This window comes from Nematostella vectensis, chromosome 1, assembly GCF_932526225.1.
Source record: "Nematostella vectensis chromosome 1, jaNemVect1.1, whole genome shotgun sequence".
Classification (NCBI taxonomy): Eukaryota; Metazoa; Cnidaria; class Anthozoa; order Actiniaria; family Edwardsiidae; genus Nematostella; species Nematostella vectensis.
The window spans coordinates 19,691,533-19,714,772 of record NC_064034.1 but is presented as its reverse complement, the minus strand read 5'-3'; the positions used below and the strand labels follow the sequence as shown (position 1 = coordinate 19,714,772).

The window sequence follows — 23,240 nt, the reverse complement described above, 5'->3', positions numbered from 1 at the left end:
TGTACTTTATGGGAATTCGTCAGCTTCTGGAGATTGGAGCACTCCCTGGCGTGGTCAACCCCCCCCCCCCCCCACTCCCTGGCGTGGTGGGGGGGGGGGGGGTGTATGCTGTGTACTTTATGGGAATTCGTCAGCTTCTGGAGATTGGAGCACTCCCTGGCGTGGTCAAGAAAATTATGAGGTAGAGGTGAAATTTGATTATTTTTTTCTTTTTTTCAAGGGTGTATTTTTAACTCTACCACCCACTGGACTAACCAGAGTATCAGGCGGAATTTTAATTCGCGATAAAAAACATAGGAGGGCCTGATAATCAGGTTACCACTGGACTCCTTGCTACTAAAAGTGCCTCCAGTTATCCCACCGCTGGAAGAAAGATGGTGATGCAGTGTTATGAGTGACAAACTGCCTCAAACTTTGCAAATTTTTGGCAATAGAGAATGTTAAAAAAAAAATTCTCCCATCATCCTCTTCCCATAGATTTCCGGAGCCTGCAAACAAGTCGGCGGGTTTCCGTAGTGAAAGTTGCGCACTAGTTGTGCGCATAACATGGAGGTCTTGTTTTGCCGTGTTTTCGCGGCTCGCCTCCTTGGTAAAAACATACACGGAACGATGGATTAATCAAACGGTTGAATGGAAAGTATATTTTTTGGAAATCAATGAACGCTACTGAAGAACTGTGCTTTCTAGATCTTCTTGATTTGCTTCAGCATTTCTCGAAAACTGCCTACAAAGCCCGTAGCACGGATAAAAAGGTACGCGACATCTGCCAACATGCCACGTTGTATTAAAGGACTTTTTATCTCAATTTACGACTGAGTCTGACCTATGGGAGCTGTTATTTTATCTGCAGGTGGATACAATACAAAAGAAATGTCTTAATTACTTTGCAAAGGATTATAGATTTTCCGTAAGTGAGACTGTTTATTACTTGAACTTTGTGTGTAAACGCTATCGTCCACACATAGAATGGTTGCTCTGTATGTTTTTACTTCCTGTTTGGATACTAAACAGTGCCGGTTTGTTTTTGTCGTATTATAGGTAATATCTAATGCAAACGGAGAACTGTGTGGACACTATCCTGTGAAGATCGTCATATTAGAGACAAGGCTGGATGCCGGTAGCGGTGGTGGAAGTTTGTGAGTTGGCAAACGTCACAGGTTTCTCATACAGTACTGACACTTTGCAATCCCGTGCCGTGCACGCCGAGACTTATTCCGGAATACGATTACCACTTAAATTACTATATGATCAGTATCTCCCTTATACTAATGTGTTAAAAAGATTATTTAATCGTTTTCCCACTTGTAAAACAATATAGTACAGTAAGCATACACTGTAGAAAACACAGTTCGCCCGAAGTGGAAAATTAAAAAGCCTTTCGTATGTTTGTCGAATATAAAAGATGATAGGCAATCGTTGGAAAAGGGAGAGCCAAGATCTTTGGTTCTGTAAAATTTCGTAAATTTTAGTACTTTATTATTAATTATTCCCCAATTTTCATAATATTTTTACACAACAATTTTGTATGACTTTCAAACACAACTAGAACCAAGTGGCTGCACCTACTTATAAAGTCCACCATCTATTCCATGATTATACTAATAGCCTGTTGTTGAATGCTTTTTCTTTGAAAATAAAGCTATTCTTATCTATTGTGTTTTTAGTGTGAATGACAGCACAAGATTAAGGGAATTATTCACCAAGGCTAGGTTTGCAAGGTGCAGGTCAAGATTTGTGGTTCCTGTCATTCTATATGACGACAAGGTATGAATGACTAACTCAACACTTTGTCTTTTCCCATGTCTATTATTTACCAGGACATTTTGCTTATTTCAGAATATCTGTAGGTCAGCCACTTTGTCAAGCGCTGCAGAAATATATGGCCGTTTTGGCTACGATTTTTTATTCTCAGGTAGTTATTCTAAGAATTAATTTTGGTGAGGTGTTGTCATATGTAATTTTAGGGGCTGGATCTTCCAAATTCACCATTCTCTTGAAAAACCCTTTGAAATGCTTGGCATGGTCTTAAGGCATGCTCCATTTTCAGTTTGCATACAAGTTTTTTTTTTTTTGGCTACAATACTAGGCAAAAACTTTTGTCAAAGTGTTTTTGAATTTCTTATTCCTTTCACTAGTTGACCAGTTTTCTTTCTATCACAAAATCACTGGAATTTCCCCTTTTCAATGTGGTATTAAAGTCCTCAAATATGGAGAAGGACAACAAATATCAAACAATATTGCACTGAAGGGGTAGGCAGAAAAGGACATTCCAGCTGTAAGTCTGCACGTGCATTACCATAGAAACCTACCTCAACTACCAGAATTTAGCACACGCATTTTAAGCTTGCACCAAACAAAGCGTGCGCTGCATGACCATTGTTGAGGTAGGTGAGTGCGCGCAGATGCTTAAAGCTGGAATAGCCTATTGAGGGTATTTTTTACCTGTGTGTACGGTCAAAGAAATGGCATCAGCAACAAAAGTTTTTTCTAGCATTGTAGCTATTGTCAAGTATATCCCTACCCCTTGCACATGTGCTGGGCTATGTGAGCCTTTACTTATCTTTTCTTGTTTTGTTATTGTCAGGGGGAGAGGGTGGGCAAGCAGAAGAGGAGGATCTAGATTTTGATCCTAATTCCCCTAATATCAGGTTAGTCTTTGTGGTTAGGACGCACTAACTGCTATCTGGATTGGTATAGATCAAACTATTTAAATTATTTATGGGCAACACAGAGTGGCATTTAAGGAATACCAGTAGTCATTAAATCATATCTCTCAAGCTAGCAGTGCTTGGGACCTTTTTGTTGTCAGTGAGTTATTTTGTAATCATCTATGCATTTCTTGTAGCAATGACTGGGCCATATTTGACCGAATCAGAGGCCATGATATTCAGTTACTCAAAGAGCTGAAAGTGGATTGTATCTGTGACTTGATGGTGGAAAAAAAGAAAGTTAAATTTGGAATGAAGTAAGTCAAGGCTTATACAGCCTATAACTACCAATATTTATTGTCATAAATGTCAGTGCGATTACTATTGCCATCATGAGTATTACTGCCGACATCATCACCATAGTCATCATCATTGCTGTCATCATTATAATCATTATAACAATTTGTCCTTCAATTGTAATCATCATTATCAACATCAGTTTTGTTACCAAAAGTACTTCAATTGTCATCATTATCATCAGTATTGTTGTTGTCACTGCTATAATCATAATTACCAAAAGTACTTCAGTTGTCATCATAATCATAATCATATCATAATCATCATTACCATTAGTTCTTCAAGTGTTATAATCAGCATCATCATCAGCATTTTTGTTGTCATCATTGTCATTCATTATTATCATCTTAATGTCACCACCGCCATCATCATCATCATCGTCATCATAAGGGATGCCCTGTTGTGTGTCCCTCATCAATGGTGGAAGTTTATAAACAAATAAAGAACTCATCATCAGTATCATTATGTCACATGGTCCTCATCGACAGGATAAAAAATGTCACGCATGCGCAGTTGTCAAAGCGCGACTAGCGAATTCGAGCATGGCAGATTTCACGATAGTTGGCCTGAATTTGGCTAATTTTATGCCGATAAAAAGCTAATTAAAACATAACGAACTAATATTTCCTATGTGGTTTAACTAAGAAACGCATTTGAAGGATTCAAAAGGCAATCTGCTACCGATTCGCTGAACATTTTCCGGATTTTCTGCTATCAATGAGAAGAATGACAGCAACATGGCGCGAAAACAAGCATGAAGACATTGTTTCGTAAAAAAAATCATCAAGATCAGCTTAACTCTTCCTATGAGATCACTCTGAAAATAGTTTAACTTCATTATAACTTCATTACTGACTAGCTACTATGGCTATGGACTTTTTGCCTCACCTGTTGGTATCAGATTTTGAAGTGAAAATCGGGTGAGATTTCCGGAACCAGCCAAGGTACTGTAGGAAGCAATGTCACAAATTTTCTGTATTGTTATTATTATTAAAATCTCTGACTTAATAAAACCTCTAAGGTCGCCAAAGATATTGACCTGCTTATCTTGTGAAATGAAGATTCTGAAATTTGGGCGAACGCAGCTTTTAACTGTTCTTTTCAGAACGGTTGTCTCCCTCCCTCTACTAAACTATTAGTACTTACTTATTGAATAGGAAAAAAAAAAGATTACTGATATGTATATTCAACTTTGGTTGAAGCTAGTTACTTACACAGTAATTCATGTCGTTTTTGTTATTAATGTTTTGTTATAACTATTATTGTGGGGATAATAAAACTCTTTTATTAACTTTTGTTGTTGTTACTGTTAGCTATGTTTTTCTGACCCAGGTTCATGGTGCTTGTGTATTGGTTGGTAAAGTTTAGCTATATCAAGGTCTACAGTTCAAATAAATGTCAGTATCACATTTTATTCTAGGTATGAGTACTGTTTTGGCCTCTCTTCCCTAGGACCAATGCTTTATGTGGTTGAGATGGACATACTGGCTCCCAGGTGATACCCCAAGATTTTGGTTTTGGAGGGATCATTGCAGAAATAACCCTAAATACCTAAATGGATGTATCCCATACTCTTTAAAGATGTCAATAGAAAACAAAGCACAACACTATTATATGAACTCTTTACAATTTACTCATTTTTTAAAAGCATCTATCAACAAACAGGCACACCCATATGATAATTAACCTGATAATTTGACCCAAAAGGCAAAACAGCAACCCAAAAGATAACACACATTCCACGAGTTGTTAATTATATTTATAATAGTTCAATCTCAAAAGATTTGTGGATACCAAAATCCTAAATGGAGTAGTTCCGCCCCTTCCCCCAAGTGAACTGGCAAATCCCCATGTCCAGAAGCTTGGTGGCCATATAATCTTTGGGGTCATTGAGTGTGTAAGTTGCATGGAAAACTGCCAAATTAAACTTCTCATTTAGTGGAAAAATGTAAATACATGAATAATGTTGCTTAAAATTCACTCAAAAAGCTGGAAAGTTCTTAGTCAAGCAAAGCTTATGACATACAGCATTTAAATGAGAATACAGTACCACTGTGTAATGAATATACCAGATTGTTCTCCCCTACAACTTTTCTAATCCTTTAAGTAATGTTGAGGAACAATTTACAACCATACTGCTTTTTGATCTATCGCTGTTTTGTGATGTTAAGCAAGTAACAAAACTATTTCTACCATCAACTCCTGTGAAGGTTCCATTGCCAGACAAGAGAGCATTATCTGTGAGGAGAGCTTTCAATTGTTACTAGTCCCCCTGGCCCTCCTAATATGATCTGACTGTGGTAAACCAAGCACCATGCTTGCAGGGGCCCTTTTCTCTGAATTTCGCTGGGCTGGCGTTGGCAGCATATAAACCATACTTTTATTATATCATAAAATATTTGCAGTTTTAAAATTTTCTACAAAAATCTGCTTATACCTCTAGTTATTTTTTTAAAAAAAAATGCTTTTATGTGTAAAGATAACCTTTTATCCATACCAGGCTGCAAAATGTTTTACTATTGAGTAATTGAAAGAAAAAAAAATAGTTGTTGTGGAAACCTTTTCTCACAGAGTGGCATTATTTCAATGGCTGTTACACTCTGTATTTATTTCATAGAACAATACTAGACATTTCTTGCATATATTGTTATTTCTCTAGGTTGTTTTTTAAAACAAGTAGTATAAGTACAATATTACAAATTTATTTAGTTATACTCCAGTAATCCTTGCAATTCATAAATATTTCTTTCATTAGCTAGACCTTGTAGGCCATCATTACCAGTGATAATACAGCAAAGGCCTTATTACCTGCCCCTCCTCACAACCACATTTTTTATTTTAAAAGAGCATGAAAACATAAAGCATGTAAGCAATACCTTCTCCAATGAGACTCCTATACCCCTCTGGAGCCAATAGTTTTTAACACATTGACCCCTCAACCAGCCTGTACCGGCTTCATAAATGCAAAATAAACACAACAAGATGAAGATACTCAGGCATCAGTCTAAGGGATAAATGGTCTTGCAGATATGCATCCAACCAAGGTGTTGGCATCTACTCTTAAGCCAAATAATAGCACAGTTTCTTTGACAAATCTCAAATCGAACAAGGAGAGAAAAGCAGAATCACCCCTCTCAATAAAACGCTCAAAATACCACACAAGGGAGAGAGATCAGCAAACACAGCTCAAGACACAAATAGATACCTTTATTCTGATCCTCCAGGTACATTTCCATGGCCTCAAAACACAATGTCCACTCCTTGAAGGATTGTACAACCACGAAGATGTCTTTACGTATTGCAAAGCATTCTGGGAGATACAGGGGAAAATTCACGAGGGGAGGGCCAGTCAACACTCCTCTCCCCAAAGTCAGATGGGTTTTTTATAAGTCTTTTCACCCCGAAGCCAAACAAATCAATTCCAGGTCATACAGACCCAGAATAGCAGTGTAAACAATTTTGGAATCAATTTGGTTTCAGAAAAGACAGCATTTAGGAGAGCTGTTATGATTCATCAGAAAATTATTTTCTCATCCAGGCAAAGCCAAACAAGAAAAAATCGTCATGAATCCACCTTTGCTTGCAAATATCCATAAGCAAAGCACTCAATTATGCCCCAAAAGACTTCATGATGTCCTGAGACACTCTCCTAATATGCTCATAGCTGTATTTTTGATGAAAAATACAAGCAACCACAACTTGTGCTCGCTTCAGCACAACGACGAGGGATTAAAAGTTGGGACCGCAAAGCACTGTTGGAAAGCTTGGATACCGCTGACTAGGTGCAGCTGTGTTTGACTTTGACGGGCTGTATAAAACTCAGAATAGGGGGGGAGGTATCTGTTTTCAGTCTGTTTTTTGTAAATTCAGCTCAAAAAAAGCCAGGAGTCAATGGGTTAACTAACTTGAAAAATCATAATAGCATAGTATGTGTTCATGTCATGTTTAGAGGGCCACTTTATATTATTATTATTATTATTATTATTATTATTATTTAGTATTACTCTGATTTAAAAGGGTCACATTTTCATTTTGGTATATCTCTATGGGCTGGGAAAAGATGTAAGAGAGGTATTACCTGCATGTTAGTCTTCAGAGGTTCCCTGCTAACAGAGAGAGAGAAAGTCCTCTGTTAACACGGAGGGTGGGGCAGATCTAAGCAGGGGAGGTGGGGCTGGTTTGAGGGATAGTTTGATCCAATAAAATGGGAGGATGGTGCTAAATGTAAGAGCTTTGACTTTAGGGGTGGTACACCATCAAAGAAATTTAAATCAATGCTGTATGTTTAGATTTGGTCTTCAAATTCTTTTTTCCCTATTACCATCACCCCCTATCCATTGGCTAAATACAGGTGGCTCCAAACCCCTGAATTTGTCCATATAGTTATATGGGGCTTACCATAATTATCATACATCAGTCTGTTATACTGATGTAAGTGATCACACAAAAAAGTAGTAGTTGGGACACAAGTGGGTTGAAACACACACAATAACCTTTGGATATTGGAATTTACCAAATGAAATGGTCAAAGTCGTAACTAAGTACCGAACCCCGTCGTGATTTTTCTAACTGCAAATAATTTCTCTAACCTAAAGCGATGGCCTGCAGAAATACAGGTATTTTATGCTCCTTTGAAACTTCACCTCCCGTTATCTTGGGCTCATTCGCGCATACAAAGCACAAAAGAACCTATGTTTCCCCATTCGTTCGGCCCGGTATCACTTCTTCAACTTCAAGAACGTCGTATAAATTTTCATATGAACCATAAAAAATACTATGGCTTAATTTCTTTATTATTTATCTAAGAGCCTTTTGAAGAAGTGGCAAGCTTATCTATGCAGCCAAGACCTTATATTTCGCAATTTTGTGAAGATAACTCAACGAAGGTTAACACGATGCAAACACGTGAAAAAGCAATATATATAAGAGGATTTATTCACTATTGAAGATAACACAGGTACAATCGAAGCTGACCTTTCTATTTGTTGTTATCTATAGACTTGAGGTTTCGAATCTGAGGGAAATCACACCAATAATATAAGTGTGAGAAGCCTTCAAAGATCCCCATGAGTTTATACGCTTCAGGCCGCCATTTTGTTTCTTTGCATTGAATTTCTCTCTAGTGTGCATGCGTGACATTTTCATCAGGTTCATCATCTTCATTCTCATTGTTGTTGTCATCATTGGGGTAAATATTATGCCACAGCATAGCACTGAGCCTGTGAATCGAGCATGTTTGTAGCAAGCTTTTTTCTTTGTCTGTGGTTCTAGTGTGACATCATCTGAGAAAGTGGACAAGTCTCAGCGATACTCAGACTTCTGCCTTTGCTGTGTCCCATACCCTGGTTGTGAATTCTTTCGTGACTTCAAAACCAAGGGATACAGTGCTGATGGCTTATATTTTAACTGGAAACAGGTAAATTCTGTATGATGTATTTTAAAAATCTGCTCAAACGTTAAGTTTATCAAGAAGATAAGTAGATATATCTGTATGAATAACAGCAATTGCCAAGTGTAAATTTGGGGTTATGATTTAGAATATGCTTTAGTATACACCATTTAAGTCCCAATGGGTAATTCCACAAAATATCCATACCCCCACAACAGGAGGCTTCGTTTTTCTCCCCCCTTCCCCATGCTTCCGAAACACTCAGCTCCCCTGTGCTTAAGGAATTCCTTACCAACCTTACCTTCCCAGGCTTCCGGAATTCCGATTTCTTCACTACCCCCCATGCTTTCGGAATTCCAAAATCACTACCCCCCCCATGCTTTCGGAATTCCAAAATCACTACCCCCCATGCTTTCGGAATTCCAAAATCACTACCCCCCATGCTTTCGGAATTCCAAAATCACTACCCCCCCCCATGCTTTCGGAATTCCAAAATCACTACCCCCCATGCTTTCGGAATTCCAAAATCACTACCCCCCATGCTTTTGGAATTCCAAAATCACTACCCCCCCCCCCTCCCCATGCTTTCGAAATTCCAAAATCACTACCCCCCCCCCCTCCCCATGCTTTCGGAATTCCAAAATCACTACCCCCCTTTCCCCCGTGCTTTCAGAATTCCATAATACCTTCCGTCGTTGAGGAATGGATATTTTCTTGAATTACTTAATTAAGGCTCATAATCTTAAGAATTAAAGATGCAGTACGTACCACCTTTATAAATAAATATATCAATTTTAATTGATTAATGATGCATTTATCAAGGCATATACATCAAAATGAACAGTGCATTTAGTCGCCATGCGGTAGTTATTTATTGCCTTATGTGTATCATCTATTGAACAGATATTTTCTGACCTGCCTATCTTGATATTGTTAGGATTATGTAGATGCCCAGTTTACAGTACCAGAAACTTTAGCTTATCGCCTTGGGATTGAATGGCATCTCTATAAGGCAAGTGTGCAGCCTAGTCCTGCATGTTCTTATCAGGTTTCTTGTCGTTGGGTTTCCTGTGGTACCAGAGACTTTATTTTATCTCCTTGGGAAGTCCCACATGTTCTTATCTGGTTTCTTGTCGTTGGGTTTCCTGTGGATGGTAAGAGTTGTGACGTCACTGGAAATCCTCTCTCTGTATACGTAGTGAAATTCAATAAATCTGAAATGGGGACCAGCAAAATCAGTGCAATCCACAATCAGCTACTACAAATAGCGCAGAATTTCTATTGGAATATGCTCGAGCAAAAATTGTTTTGCATTAACAAATAGATTCGGCTCTTTGGATTATGGTGAAGTAAAATTTGAGCACTTTGAAATAGATTGCCAGGCTTTACTGTTGATATATTTCCAATATTTCCCTACAATTTGGAACTCAAGTAACATTTTATTTCCCATTATTCAGAGCTGGGATCTTATCCTATTGACACAGAACTACTTGTTGCTTTTACTGAACTCTATAATGGATGGTAAGTCTGTGTGAATCTTTTTTATCCCACCTGATTGAGACTGTTACCAATGCAAAGCCCAGTCTGGAGGGGCGGAGACACAGGACCCCTATTCTCGAAGATACTGCTTAACAAAATAAAGAATAAAAAGATTTCCACAGAAAAATGATGAAATTTCTTGAAATAATACTTCCTTTGGCTCCCCCTATCAAACTTCTGGGTCGAACCCTCTGTAAAGATTTTCCTGGTTATGCCACACAAGTAATGTTTTTGTTGAATAACGTTTTTGTGTTGCAGGGGAAGGTGGTACCCTGATTCACTGCATCTCTGGCTGGGACAGAACTCCGTTGTTTGTCTCACTTCTTCGCCTCTCCCTTTGGGCTGTAAGTATGGTATTGTGGCCTATGTTTTGGCATTTCGCCACCATACACTTGGTGTTTTATGATGTGTTTACCACATAACTGTTTAATGCTGACCTTATTGCAGGATCGCAAGGTGCATGCTTCACTCAGTGCCTCTGAAATTCTCTACCTGACAATTGCGTATGACTGGTTTCTGTTTGGGTAAGTTTATTTGATAGCACTGTTTCTAATGTCTACTCTTGTTGCTGTGTGTTGTTATTGCCATTCTCTCTTGATAGCAAGGGCTTCAGGTAAAATAGTGTAGCAAGAATTCCTAAGATGTGGTAATTTGTTTCGCAGGCATGATCTTCCCGACAGAATTCAGAAAGGTGAAGAGGTGAGTTATCACGCCTTTCTTGGCAAAATTGTTTCTTATCAATTTGGATGCTGATTTATATTTGTCTTCTTTACTTTTAGGTCTTCCATTTCTGCTTTAACTTTCTCAAGTATATTGGATCTGATACTTTTTCTATTAAAACTTTGAGAAGGTACATTTTTACTTTTTTGCTACTCAGTATTCAATACTCTTTCTTTGTGATTTAAACTGCACACTGTTAAGGAACTCATCTAGTTTTCATTTTCAGAAACTCTGTAGCTAGTAAACCAAACAGACAGCGCTGCGACTCTGAGTTTGATGGCGCTGTACTGCTGGGTGAGTGATATTCAATATTCACGCAGCAGCAGGTCTGACTGCACATTGTTTAACCATTTGCCAATTATCTGGCTTTTGGGGAGAGTACTCTTTCTTCTCAATCAGTGGCCTGCAACACACTACCACAGGCCACTTTCAGTATGTCATGGCAGAATTGCAGTTCCTAACGTTTTTTATAAAGAATACATGTTTCCAAGACCATCCATTCCTTATTCTGGTGCCTCAATATCCTGAAGAGTTTATTTTACATTTTATGATGTAATTTGAGTCAATGGGCTACTACGTTTATTCAGTGAGCTTTTGCCAACGATATCCAACAGCTAAATTGCCTTCTGGCTTCCATTCAAAATCCTTGAAGCGGATTTATTGGCCTGCAGAAAGAAGGTATACAATCACGACGCCTCTCCTTCAGGCGCTGACCAAACATTAACAAACAGCACCAAATATAATTCTGTTGGTTTGAATGATGGAAGCCAGAAAGTGGTCTAGCTGCTGGAAGTCACAAGATTTTGCAGAGTATTAAAAATGGCAGTAAACAGTAGTGTTTAATTTTTATGTTTGTGTTATAGATGAATGGAACTATGGCAGTAACGCAAGTCTCAGTAGCTGCGGGAGCACATGTTCTGAGTCTAGGCTGAGTTACTTCATAGGTCAAGACACTGTAGAGGAGTCGTCGTTATCTCATGAATCAAATGGCTCCTTGACACGGTGAGTTTATTATTCTTAATGTGAATGAATGGATGTTGCAAATTAGCACTTTGCATTTTTCCTGTGCAAACTTTGTCAGGAACTGGTTATACCAAAGGGATGTATCGGGCTACAAAATATTGAGGAGGAGGGGGGTGGGGGGAACGCCACTGGTCATTTCCTTATATATATTTTTAATATTTGAGGCGGCACTTGGTACAGCCCTGAACCATTGGCCTCTTGTTTTTTATCAATAACAAGATGTTTTTAATCTCCAGTGCTAGTCAAAGTGCCTTAAGAGAATGAGAACTATAGCTTGCATGCCTTACAAAAAAGAGCTTTAAATCTAGGCCTTGTTTGTACACCTCAAGTTTTAGCACAGAACCCTTAGAACAGAACCCTTAGAATATCGAGAATATTGTATTTATGAGCAGTGGTGGGTAGTTTGCAATTGGATTATTTAGTTAGATGATTTTTCAGGCTCAACAGGATAACCTTTTGGTCTTGTTTGTAGTGGTGTGGAGACCCCTGTGCACCGCACGCCTCCTCGGCACACCAATAGTCCAGAGAGCAGCCCATGTGCGCATGCAAGTCCCCTGCAGATACCACTCAGGTCTAGGGCCCACTCTAACTCAGATCACGTGAGTAGTTAAAGTTAAGTTAAATCCTTTTTAACGGTGCAAGCCACATAATGGCATATCTTGCACAAAATTGAGTAACCATCCATGCAAAAATTGTGCAAAGTCCATTGTTCAATAAACCGACAAATTGTTGTCCAATACACCAACAAATTTATGTAAGGCATTTTCTGAAACAATTGAGGCCACTGGAGCGTATTAGAGAACAAGGTTTAAATATCAAAAACTTTCGGCAAAATTTTTCAAAAATGTTTTATCAAAAAACATTTCCTTTAAACACCTCTGTTCTGTCTCTGACGGCTCAATTAGTAATTATTAATGTGATTTTTATTCTTTTTCTCTTAGCGTTCGTCAAATTCGTCAATTTGTGGGAGGTGAGTTCTCATTTATCACACCTCCTCTCCGTCCCCGGGGACTACCAGAATATCCCCACGTAACACCTTCAGCAAAATACTAGGAGAACTATTAGAACTGCAAGAATCACGGTGACTTTCTTTGACCCAAAACCAAGTTCGTGGTTAAATCCGACATCTAGGACACAAGAACTGAGTTTGAGATTGACGCCAGAACCTGTGACACACAGATCATCAGTTGGCGGACATGCGTGTCTGCGTACTAACTACTAACCCATGTCACGCATACTAACTACTAACCCATGTCACGCATACTAACTACTAACCCATGTCACGCATACTAACTACTAACCCACGTCACGCATACTAACTACTAACCCATATCACGCATACTAACTACTAACCCATGTCACGCATACTAACTACTAACCCATGTCACGCTTACTAACTACTAACCCACGCCAGGCATACTAACTACTAACCCATGTCACGCATACTAACTACTAACCCATGTCACGCATACTAACTACTAACCCATGTCACGCACACTAACTACTAACCCATGTCACGCATACTAACTACTAACCCATGTCACGCATACTAACTACTAACCCACGTCACGCATACTAACTACTAACCCATGTCACTCATACTAATTACTAACCAATGTCACGCATACTAACTACTAACCCATGTCACGCATACTAACTACTAACCCATGTCACGCACACTAACTACTAACCAATGTCACACATACTAACTACTAACCCATGTCACGCACACTAACTACTAACCCATGTCACGCATACTAACTACTAACCCATGTCACGTATACTAACTACTAACCCATGTCACGCATACTAACTACTAACCCATGTCACGCATACTAACTACTAACCCATGTCACGCATACTAACTACTAACCCATGTCACGCATACTAACTACTAACCCATGTCACGCATACTAACTACTAACCAATGTCACGCATACTAACTACTAACCCATGTCACGCATACTAACTACTAACCCATGTCACGCATACTAACTACTAACCCATGTCACGCATACTAACTACTAACCCATGTCACGCACACTAACTACTAACCCATGTCACGCATACTAACTACTAACCCATGTCACGCATACTAACTACTAACCCATGTCACGCATACTAACTACTAACCCATGTCACGCATACTAACTACTAACCCATGTCACGCATACTAACTACTAACCCATGTCACGCATACTAACTACTAACCCATGTCACGCATACTAACTACTAACCCATGTCACGCACACTAACTACTAACCCATGTCACGCACACTAACTACTAACCCATGTCACGCACACTAACTACTAACCCATGTCACGCACACTAACTACTAACCCATGTCACGCACACTAACTACTAACCCATGTCACGCATACTAACTACTAACCCATGTCACGTATACTAACTACTAACCCATGTCACGCATACTAACTACTAACCCATGTCACGCACACTAACTACTAACCCATGTCACGCATACTAACTACTATTCCATGTCACGCATACTAACTACTAACCCATGTCACGCATACTAACTACTAACCCATGTCACGCATACTAACTACTAACCCATGTCACGCATACTAACTACTAACCCATATCACGCATACTAACTACTAACCCATGTCACGCATACTAATTACTAACCCATGTCACGCATACTAACTACTAACCCATGTCACGCATACTAACTACTAACCCATGTCACACATACTAACTACTAACCCATGTCACGCTTACTAACTACTAACCCATGTCACACATACTAACTACTAACCCATGTCACGCACACTAACTACTAACCCATGTCACGCGTACTAACTACTAACCCATGTCACGCACACTAACTACTTATCCATGTCACGCACACTAACTACTAATCCATGTCACGCATACTAACTACTAACCCATGTCACGCATACTAACTACTAACCCATGTCACGCATACTAACTACTAACCCATGTTACGCATACTAACTACTAACCCATGTCACGCATACTAACTACTAACCCATGTCACGCACACTAACTACTAACCCATGTCACGCATACTAATTACTAACCCATGTCACGCATACTAACTACTAACCCATGTCACGCATACTAACTACTAACCCATGTCACGCACACTAACTACTAACCCATGTCACGCTTACTAACTACTAACCCATGTCACGCTTACTAACTACTAACCCATGTCACGCATACTAACTACTTAACCATGTCACGCATACTAACTACTAACCCATGTCACGCATACTAACTACTAACCCATGTCACGCACACTAACTACTAACCCATGTCACGCATACTAACTACTAACCCATGTCACGCATACTAACTACTAACCCATGTCACGCACACTAACTACTTATCCATGTCACGCATACTAACTACTAACCCATGTCACGCTTACTAACTACTAACCAATGTCACGCATACTAACTACTTATCCATGTCACGCATACTAACTACTAACCCATGTCACACATACTAACTACTAACCCATGTCACGCATACTAACTACTAACCCATGTCACGCATACTAACTACTAACCCATGTCACGCATACTAATTACTAACCCATGTCACTCATACTAACTACTAACCCATGTCACGCATACTAACTACTAACCCATGTCACGCATACTAACTACTTATCCATGTCACGCATACTAACTACTAACCCATGTCACGCATACTAACTACTAACCCATGTCACGCACACTAACTACTAACCCATGTCACGCATACTAACTACTAACCCATGTCACGCATACTAACTACTAACCCATGTCACGCATACTAACTACTAACCCATGTCACGCATACTAACTACTAACCCATGTCACGCTTACTAACTACTAACCCATGTCATGCATACTAACTACTAACCCATGTCATGCATACTAACTACTAACCCATGTCACGCATACTAACTACTAACCCATGTCACTCATACTAACTACTAACCCATGTCACGCATACTAATTACTAACCCATGTCACTCATACTAACTACTAACCCATGTCACGCATACTAACTACTAACCCATGTCACGCATACTAACTACTAACCCATGTCACGCATACTAACTACTTATCCATGTCACGCATACTAATTACTAACCCATGTCACGCATACTAACTACTAACCCATGTCACGCATACTAACTACTAACCCATGTCACGCACACTAACTACTAACCCATGTCACGCACACTAACTACTAACCCAGGTCACGCATACTAACTACTAACCCATGTCACGCTTACTAACTACTAACCCATGTCACGCATACTAACTACTAGCCCATGTCACGCATACTAACTACTAGCCCATGTCACGCATACTAACTACTAACCCATGTCACGCATACTAACTACTAACCCATGTCACGCACACTAACTACTAGCCCATGTCACGCATTCTAACTACTAGCCCATGTCACGCATACTAACTACTAACCCATGTCACGCATACTAACTACTAACCCATGTCACTCATACTAACTACTAACCCATGTCACGCATACTAACTACTAACCCATGTCACACATACTAACTACTAACCCATGTCACGCATACTAACTACTAACCCATGTCACGCATACTAATTACTAACCCATGTCATGCTTACTAATTACTAACCCATGTCATGCTTACTAACTACTAGCCCATGTCACGCATACTAACTACTAACCCATGTCACGCATACTAACTACTAACCCACGTCACGCATACTAACTACTAACCCATGTCACGCATACTAACTACCCATGTCATGCATACTAACTACTAACCCATGTCACGCATACTAACTACTAACCCATGTCACGCATACTAACTACTAACCCATGTCACGCATACTAACTACTTATCCATGTCACGCTTACTAACTACTAACCCATGTCACGCATACTAACTACTAACCCATGTCACGCATACTAACTACTAACCCATGTCACGCATACTAACTACTAACCCATGTCACGCGTACTAACTACTAGCCCATGTCACGCATACTAACTACTAGCCCATGTCACGCATACTAACTACTAGCCCATGTCACGCATACTAACTACTAGCCCATGTCACGCATACTAACTACTAGCCCATGTCACGCATACTAACTACCAACCCATGTCACACATACTAACTACTAACCCATGTCACGCATACTAACTACTCACCCATGTCACGCATACTAACTACTAACCCATGTCACGCATACTAACTACTAACCCATGTCACGCATACTAACTACTAGCCCATGTCACGTCACGCATACTAACTACTAGCCCATGTCACACATACTAACTACTAACCCATGTCACGCATACTAACCACTAACCCATGTCACGCATACTAACCACTAACCCTTGTCACGCATACTAACTACTAACCCATGTCACGCTTACTAATTACTAACCCATGTCACGCATACTAACTACTAACCCATGTCACGCATACTAACTACTAACCCATGTCACGCATACTAACTACTAACCCATGTAACGCATACTAACTACTAACCCATGTCACGCATACTAACTACTTATCCATGTCACCCATACTAACTACTTATCCATGTCACTACTTATCCATGTCACTGTTGTTTTTCAAGTGATTGTTTCTGCGATCTTGGTGTTACTGTAAAGAATTAAAAACAGGGCCGTAGCAGGTCACGTAAGATGGAAAAGGGGGGTCACAATACAGAAAAATTAAGAAAATATTGGGGGGGGCACAGCCACGCCCTATTGTCATTTCCTTATAATTTGTGAAAATATTGCCCCAGTGCCCCATCCCCTGCCACGACCATGAAAAACAATATCTTATTGCCTCAACAGTGAATGGACCATCATAATTCATTGGTTAAAGCGGCTTTGTCGCCAGTTTACTGCCGGAGGGCCAACGGAAACCTCAACTGACAAAAAAAAAGAATCTATTAGAATCCGCGCTATTTAACAGGCCATCCCACCGAGATTGTTATGTATTCTACCGGAAGTACACTGGTGACATTGTCGCCTTAAGTCAATCTGTCAATCAATCAACCAACCAACGCTGTATCACTTTTGTTGCAGTTGGCAGCTGGTATCGGGCACAGGTAGCCCCAAAGGTACGGCAACAATCAGGGATTCCACCAATAACATCAGCACCACGAGCCTGTAAGTACAGACCGCTGGCCAAGTACCGACTTACAGAGCCATGCATTGAGACGTTTTTACATTTCTCGTCAGGGATAGCATTGGTGAAAGCCCAAGGCAACAGCGTCTCGATGCAGTGCGCATGCTCTTTCACAAGGTCTACGCAAAGGCTGTCGGGTATCCGTTCCCAGAAGGCAGTGGCTTCTCGAGTATCTTAGATCACGTGACTGGGCGGATCCGGGAAAGCTGGAGTACCGTGGTGTAGTGGGGATAGTTAATTATTATAATTATTATTGCACTCAAAATTGCATATTTTGAAAAGAAATTCAAAGAAAATAATTGGGTGCGTGTTTTTTAAAGGAGTTTCATACCTATTTCTAAGAACTTCATTATCATACGTAAACTGAAGTACAAGATTATATTCATAAAAGATATCTCCTTATAAGAATTCGAACCTGGTTTTTATAAAAGATATGTCTGCCTTCTTTAACCTTCTGTTTACTTCGCAACGGGCCGTTTTCCATATATAATTTGAACGTGAAGTATTTTTTGTAGGTCCGAGTTTGCCTTTTTGTTGGTTTTATATCGGTGTAGGGCTTGAAATGCGGTATTTGTTTGAAGTTATAAAAAGCTGAAAACAAAGGCAGACCCGCCTAAGCCTCGCTTTTGAGTTCAAATTACATTATTAGAAATCGGCCCATAGGAAGGCATGGTACGCGGGCTCATAATATCCGTTGAAAATCAAATAATAATGGTAACTTTTACTTCATAGATGGAGATTATCGATTGGTAATATCGGGGGAGGGGGAGAGCGCGGAGGTAAGGGGTGGGGAGGAGAAGAGTGGGTAAGTAAGAGTGGAGGGGGGGGGGGAGGGGTGAGGGAAGGGGATTGTTTGGATGATTCAGATGTTATCACGTGCAGGTCTACCGTATCTTTAATTCTCAATATCCATTTCTTTGCCATTTACCCTGATGTAAGACTACAAATGTGAAACCGTATATTTGTACATTTGAATTCAATGATAATAAAACTGGTACTAATAGCGTTTCTATTGTTGATTTACATTGCTACTATATCAGTTTGAGGTACATATTCTGTAATTTGCTTCGCTGCGAATGGACTGACTTCTGCATCATCCAAAAATATCATAAACTGTCGTAGGTGAACGATTACCCTGGGTACCAGATCCTCCACACTTCTCTCGTCCAGTGACGCTCAGCCAAAATGCTGTGACGAGAGAAGCGCGGCATTACCAGGGTAGTAAACGATAACATTGATACTTTATTTCAATCCTTGGGATGTCCATGGCATGTGACAGTTACGCTACAGGCACTCCGCGGTCACGCAACGCGATTGTTATACTTCCACCATGCGACAACAATCCTCAGTCCACACCCATCGCATTTCAAGATTAACCATTTGCCCTAAAATAAGAAACAGGAGTGATTTTTTATCTTTAAAAGTAGACGAATAGCAAAAGTTCAGTATATTGAGAAGAGGATCACCAACCTGTCGCCATAGAAACCTAGAGAACCCCTTGGATCGTTAATCGAGAGAATTTCTTAAGCTGAAAAAAAAGGGTTGAGTCAGTTAGCCGTTTGTCTCCCCCATCTACTAATTCTCTTGTTAGATGGATGATTACGTGATCAAAGATGTATACTAGTAGGATGGCGTGTAGTATATGATGGCGTGACCAAGCATGTGTACTAGAATATGATGGCGTGAGAGAACATGTGTACTAGTATATGATGGTGTGACAGAACCTGTGTACTAGAATATGATAGTGTGACAGAACCTGTGTACTAGTATATGATGGCGTGATAGCACATGTGTACTAGTATATGATGGCGTGACAGCACATGCGTACTAGTATATGATGGCGTGACAGCACATGTGTACTAGTATATGATGGTGTGACAGCACATGCATACTAGTATATGATGGCGTGACAGAACATGTGTACTAGTATATGATGGCGTGACAGCACATGCGTACTAGTATATGATGGCGTGACAGCACATGCGTACTAGTATATGATGGCGTGACAGCACATGTGTACTAGAATATGATGGTATGACAACACATGTGTACTAGTATATGATGGCGTGACAGCACATGTGTACTAGTATATGATGGCGTGAGAGAACATGTATACTAGTATATGATGGAGTGACAGAACATGTGTACCAGTATATGATGGTGTGACAGAACATGTATACTAGTATATGATGGAGTGACAGAACATGTGTACTAGTATATGATGGCGTGAGAGAACATGTGTACTAGAATATGATGGTGTGACAGCACATGCGTACTAGTATATGATGGCATGACAGCACATGCGTACTAGTATATGATGGCGTGACAGCACATGTGTACTAGTATATGATGGCGTGAGAGAACATGTGTACTAGTATATGATGGCGTGACAGCACATGTGTACTAGTATATGATGGCGTGAGAGAACATGTGTACTAGTATATGATGGCGTGACAGAACATGTGTACTAGTATATGATGGCGTGACAGAACATGTGTACTAGTATATGATGGTGTGACAGCAAATGTGTACTAGTATATGATGGCGTGACAGCACATGTGTACTAGTATATGATGGCGTGACAGCACATGTATACTAGAATATGATGGCGTGACAGCACATGAGTACTAGTATATGATGGCGTGACAGCATATGTGTACCAGTATATGATGGCGTGACCAAACATGTATACTAGTATATGATGGCGTGACAGAACATGTGTACTAGAATATGATGGCGTGACAGAACATGTGTACTAGTATATGATGGCGTGACAGAACATGTGTACTAGTATATGATGGCGTGACAGCACATGTGTACTAGTATATGATGGCGTGACAGCACATGTGTACTAGAATATGATGGCGTGACAGCATATGTGTACTAGTATATGATGGCGTGACAGCATATGTGTACCAGTATATGATGGCGTGACCAAACATGTGTACTAGTATATGATGGCGTGACCAAACATGTATACTAGTATATGATGGCGTGACCAAACATGTATACTAGTATATGATGGCGTGACAGAACATGTGTACTAGTATATGATGGCGTGACAGCACATGTGTACTAGTATATGATGGCGTGATAGCACATGTATACTAGTATATGATGGCGTGACCAAACATGTGTACTAGTATATGATGGCGTGACAGCACATGTGTACTAGAATATGATGGTGTGACAGCACATGCATACTAGTATATGATGGCGTGACAGAACATGTGTACTAGTATATGATGGCGTGACAGAACATGTATACTAGTATATGATGGCGTGACAGCAAATGTGTACTAGTATATGATGGCGTGACAGCACATGTGTACTAGTATATGATGGCGTGACAGCACATGTATACTAGAATATGATGGCATGACAGCACATGCGTACTAGTATATGATGGCGTGACAGCATATGTGTACCAGTATATGATGGCGTGACCAAACATGTATACTAGTATATGATGGCGTGACAGAACATGTGTACTAGAATATGATGGCGTGACCAAACATGTATACTAGTATATGATGGCGTGACAGCACATGTGTACTAGTATATGATGGCGTGATAGCACATGTATACTAGTATATGATGGCGTGACCAAACATGTATACTAGTATATGATGGCGTGACAGAACATGTGTACTAGTATATGATGGCGTGACAGCACATGTGTACTAGAATATGATGGCGTGACCAAACATGTATACTAGTATATGATGGAGTGACAGAACATGTGTACTAGTATATGATGGCGTGACAGAACATGTGTACTAGTATATGATGGCGTGACAGCACATGTGTACTAGTATATGATGGCGTGATAGCACATGCGTACTAGTATATGATGGCGTGACAGCACATGCGTACTAGTATATGATGGCGTGACAGAACATGTGTACTAGTATATGATGGCGTGACAGCACATGTGTACTAGTATATGATGGCGTGACAGCACATGTGTACTAGTATATGATGGCGTGACAGCACATGTGTACTAGAATATGATGGCGTGAGAGAACATGTGTACTAGTATATGATGGCGTGACAGCATATGTGTACCAGTATATGATGGCGTGACCAAATATGCGTACTAGTATATGATGGCGTGACAGCACATGTGTACTAGTATATGATGGCGTGACCAAACATGTATACTAGTATATGATGGCGTGACAGCACATGCATACTAGTATATGATGGCGTGACAGAACATGTGTACTAGTATATGATGGCGTGACAGCACATGCGTACTAGTATATGATGGTATGACAACACATGTGTACTAGTATATGATGGCGTGAGAGAACATGTGTACTAGTATATGATGGCGTTACAGAACATGTATACTAGAATATGATGGCGTGACAGAACATGTGTACTAGTATATGATGGCATGATAGCACGTGTACTAGTATATGATGGTGTGACCAAGCATGTATTCTAGTTATATGATGGTGTGACCAAGCATGTTTTATTGCCGGGCTTACCAGTGCTCATCCTCCAGGAGGTTCAGGAATTTGTTCACTCGATCTTGTTTACTCGTCTGGGAAAGACACATGAGGATATCAGATACAGCAAACAAATGCAGTTGAACAAATGTCACTTGCACAGGTAGTTTTAGTTTTCTTTTGTTGGAAAGCTTTAGAACAGTGACAAAAATAACTATCCAGGTTTTTTTAATGTTCTTTGATCTTTCCGATAAAAGAAATATTGGGGGGTGCAATACAGAAACATTAAGAAAACAAACACCTACTGGTCATTTCCTTATAATTTTTGAAAATATTGGGGGGGGAGGTCACGTGCCCACTCCCTGCTGTGGCCCTGATCATAAATACAATATTGTAGCATGAACTTTTCGCATTGAGTGGATGGAAATGGATAAAAAGTACTTTTAGGTTTCGGCACAGGCTGTACATTTACTCAAACTGCATAGACTAAACAAGCTATATCCTTTGCATATAACACATTTCAAGTAAACTTTACGATGTGACGTTGTTTTATTTTATTGGCTTGTCAAAGCACAAGCGTGCAATCGTTTTCCTACCTGCACCGCCATTTGTGCTAACATGATCGCCTTCTTGATGCCGACCCACAACCTGCAGCATAATGGGGCAACATGTGACTCCATGCGGTAATGGGGCAACTAATGTCTGCACGCGGTAATGGGGTAACTAATGACTGCACGCGGTAATGGGGCAACTAATGACTGCACGCGGTAATGAGGCAACTAATGACTGCATACGGTAATGGGGCAACTAATGACTGTACGTGGTAATGGGGTAACTAATGACTGCACGCGGTAATGGGGTAACTAATGACTGCATACGGTAATGGGGTAACTAATGACTGCACGCGGTAATGGGG

At 40.0% G+C, this 23,240-nt stretch overlaps 2 protein-coding genes across 2 annotated transcripts in view; one reads left to right on the top strand and one right to left on the bottom strand.

Moving 5' to 3' along the window:
* Positions 1–519: 519 nt before the first annotated feature.
* Positions 520–18,873, top strand: LOC5507666 (myotubularin-related protein 14). The gene is made up of 20 exons (XM_032376415.2): positions 520–752; positions 851–907; positions 1,039–1,136; positions 1,665–1,764; positions 1,837–1,912; positions 2,585–2,648; positions 2,846–2,965; positions 8,277–8,421; positions 9,332–9,406; positions 9,852–9,915; positions 10,192–10,277; positions 10,381–10,457; positions 10,596–10,632; positions 10,713–10,783; positions 10,880–10,947; positions 11,517–11,655; positions 12,149–12,275; positions 12,618–12,646; positions 17,765–17,848; positions 17,921–18,873. The coding sequence occupies exons 1-20, from the start codon at positions 657–659 to the stop codon at positions 18,090–18,092; spliced, it is 1,785 nt and encodes a 594-aa protein (XP_032232306.1). The 5' UTR covers positions 520–656; the 3' UTR covers positions 18,093–18,873.
* Positions 18,747–23,240, bottom strand: part of LOC5507652 (vesicle-fusing ATPase) — a 17,948-nt gene continuing 13,454 nt past the window's right edge. The window contains exons 28-31 of the mRNA XM_032376414.2: positions 22,921–22,972; positions 22,364–22,419; positions 19,338–19,395; positions 18,747–19,252 (exon numbers count right to left, since the gene is read on the bottom strand). Of these exons, the coding sequence (XP_032232305.1) occupies positions 19,374–19,395; positions 22,364–22,419; positions 22,921–22,972 (130 nt within the window). The 3' untranslated portion in view covers positions 18,747–19,252; positions 19,338–19,373. The remainder of the gene's footprint in view (positions 19,253–19,337; positions 19,396–22,363; positions 22,420–22,920; positions 22,973–23,240) is intronic.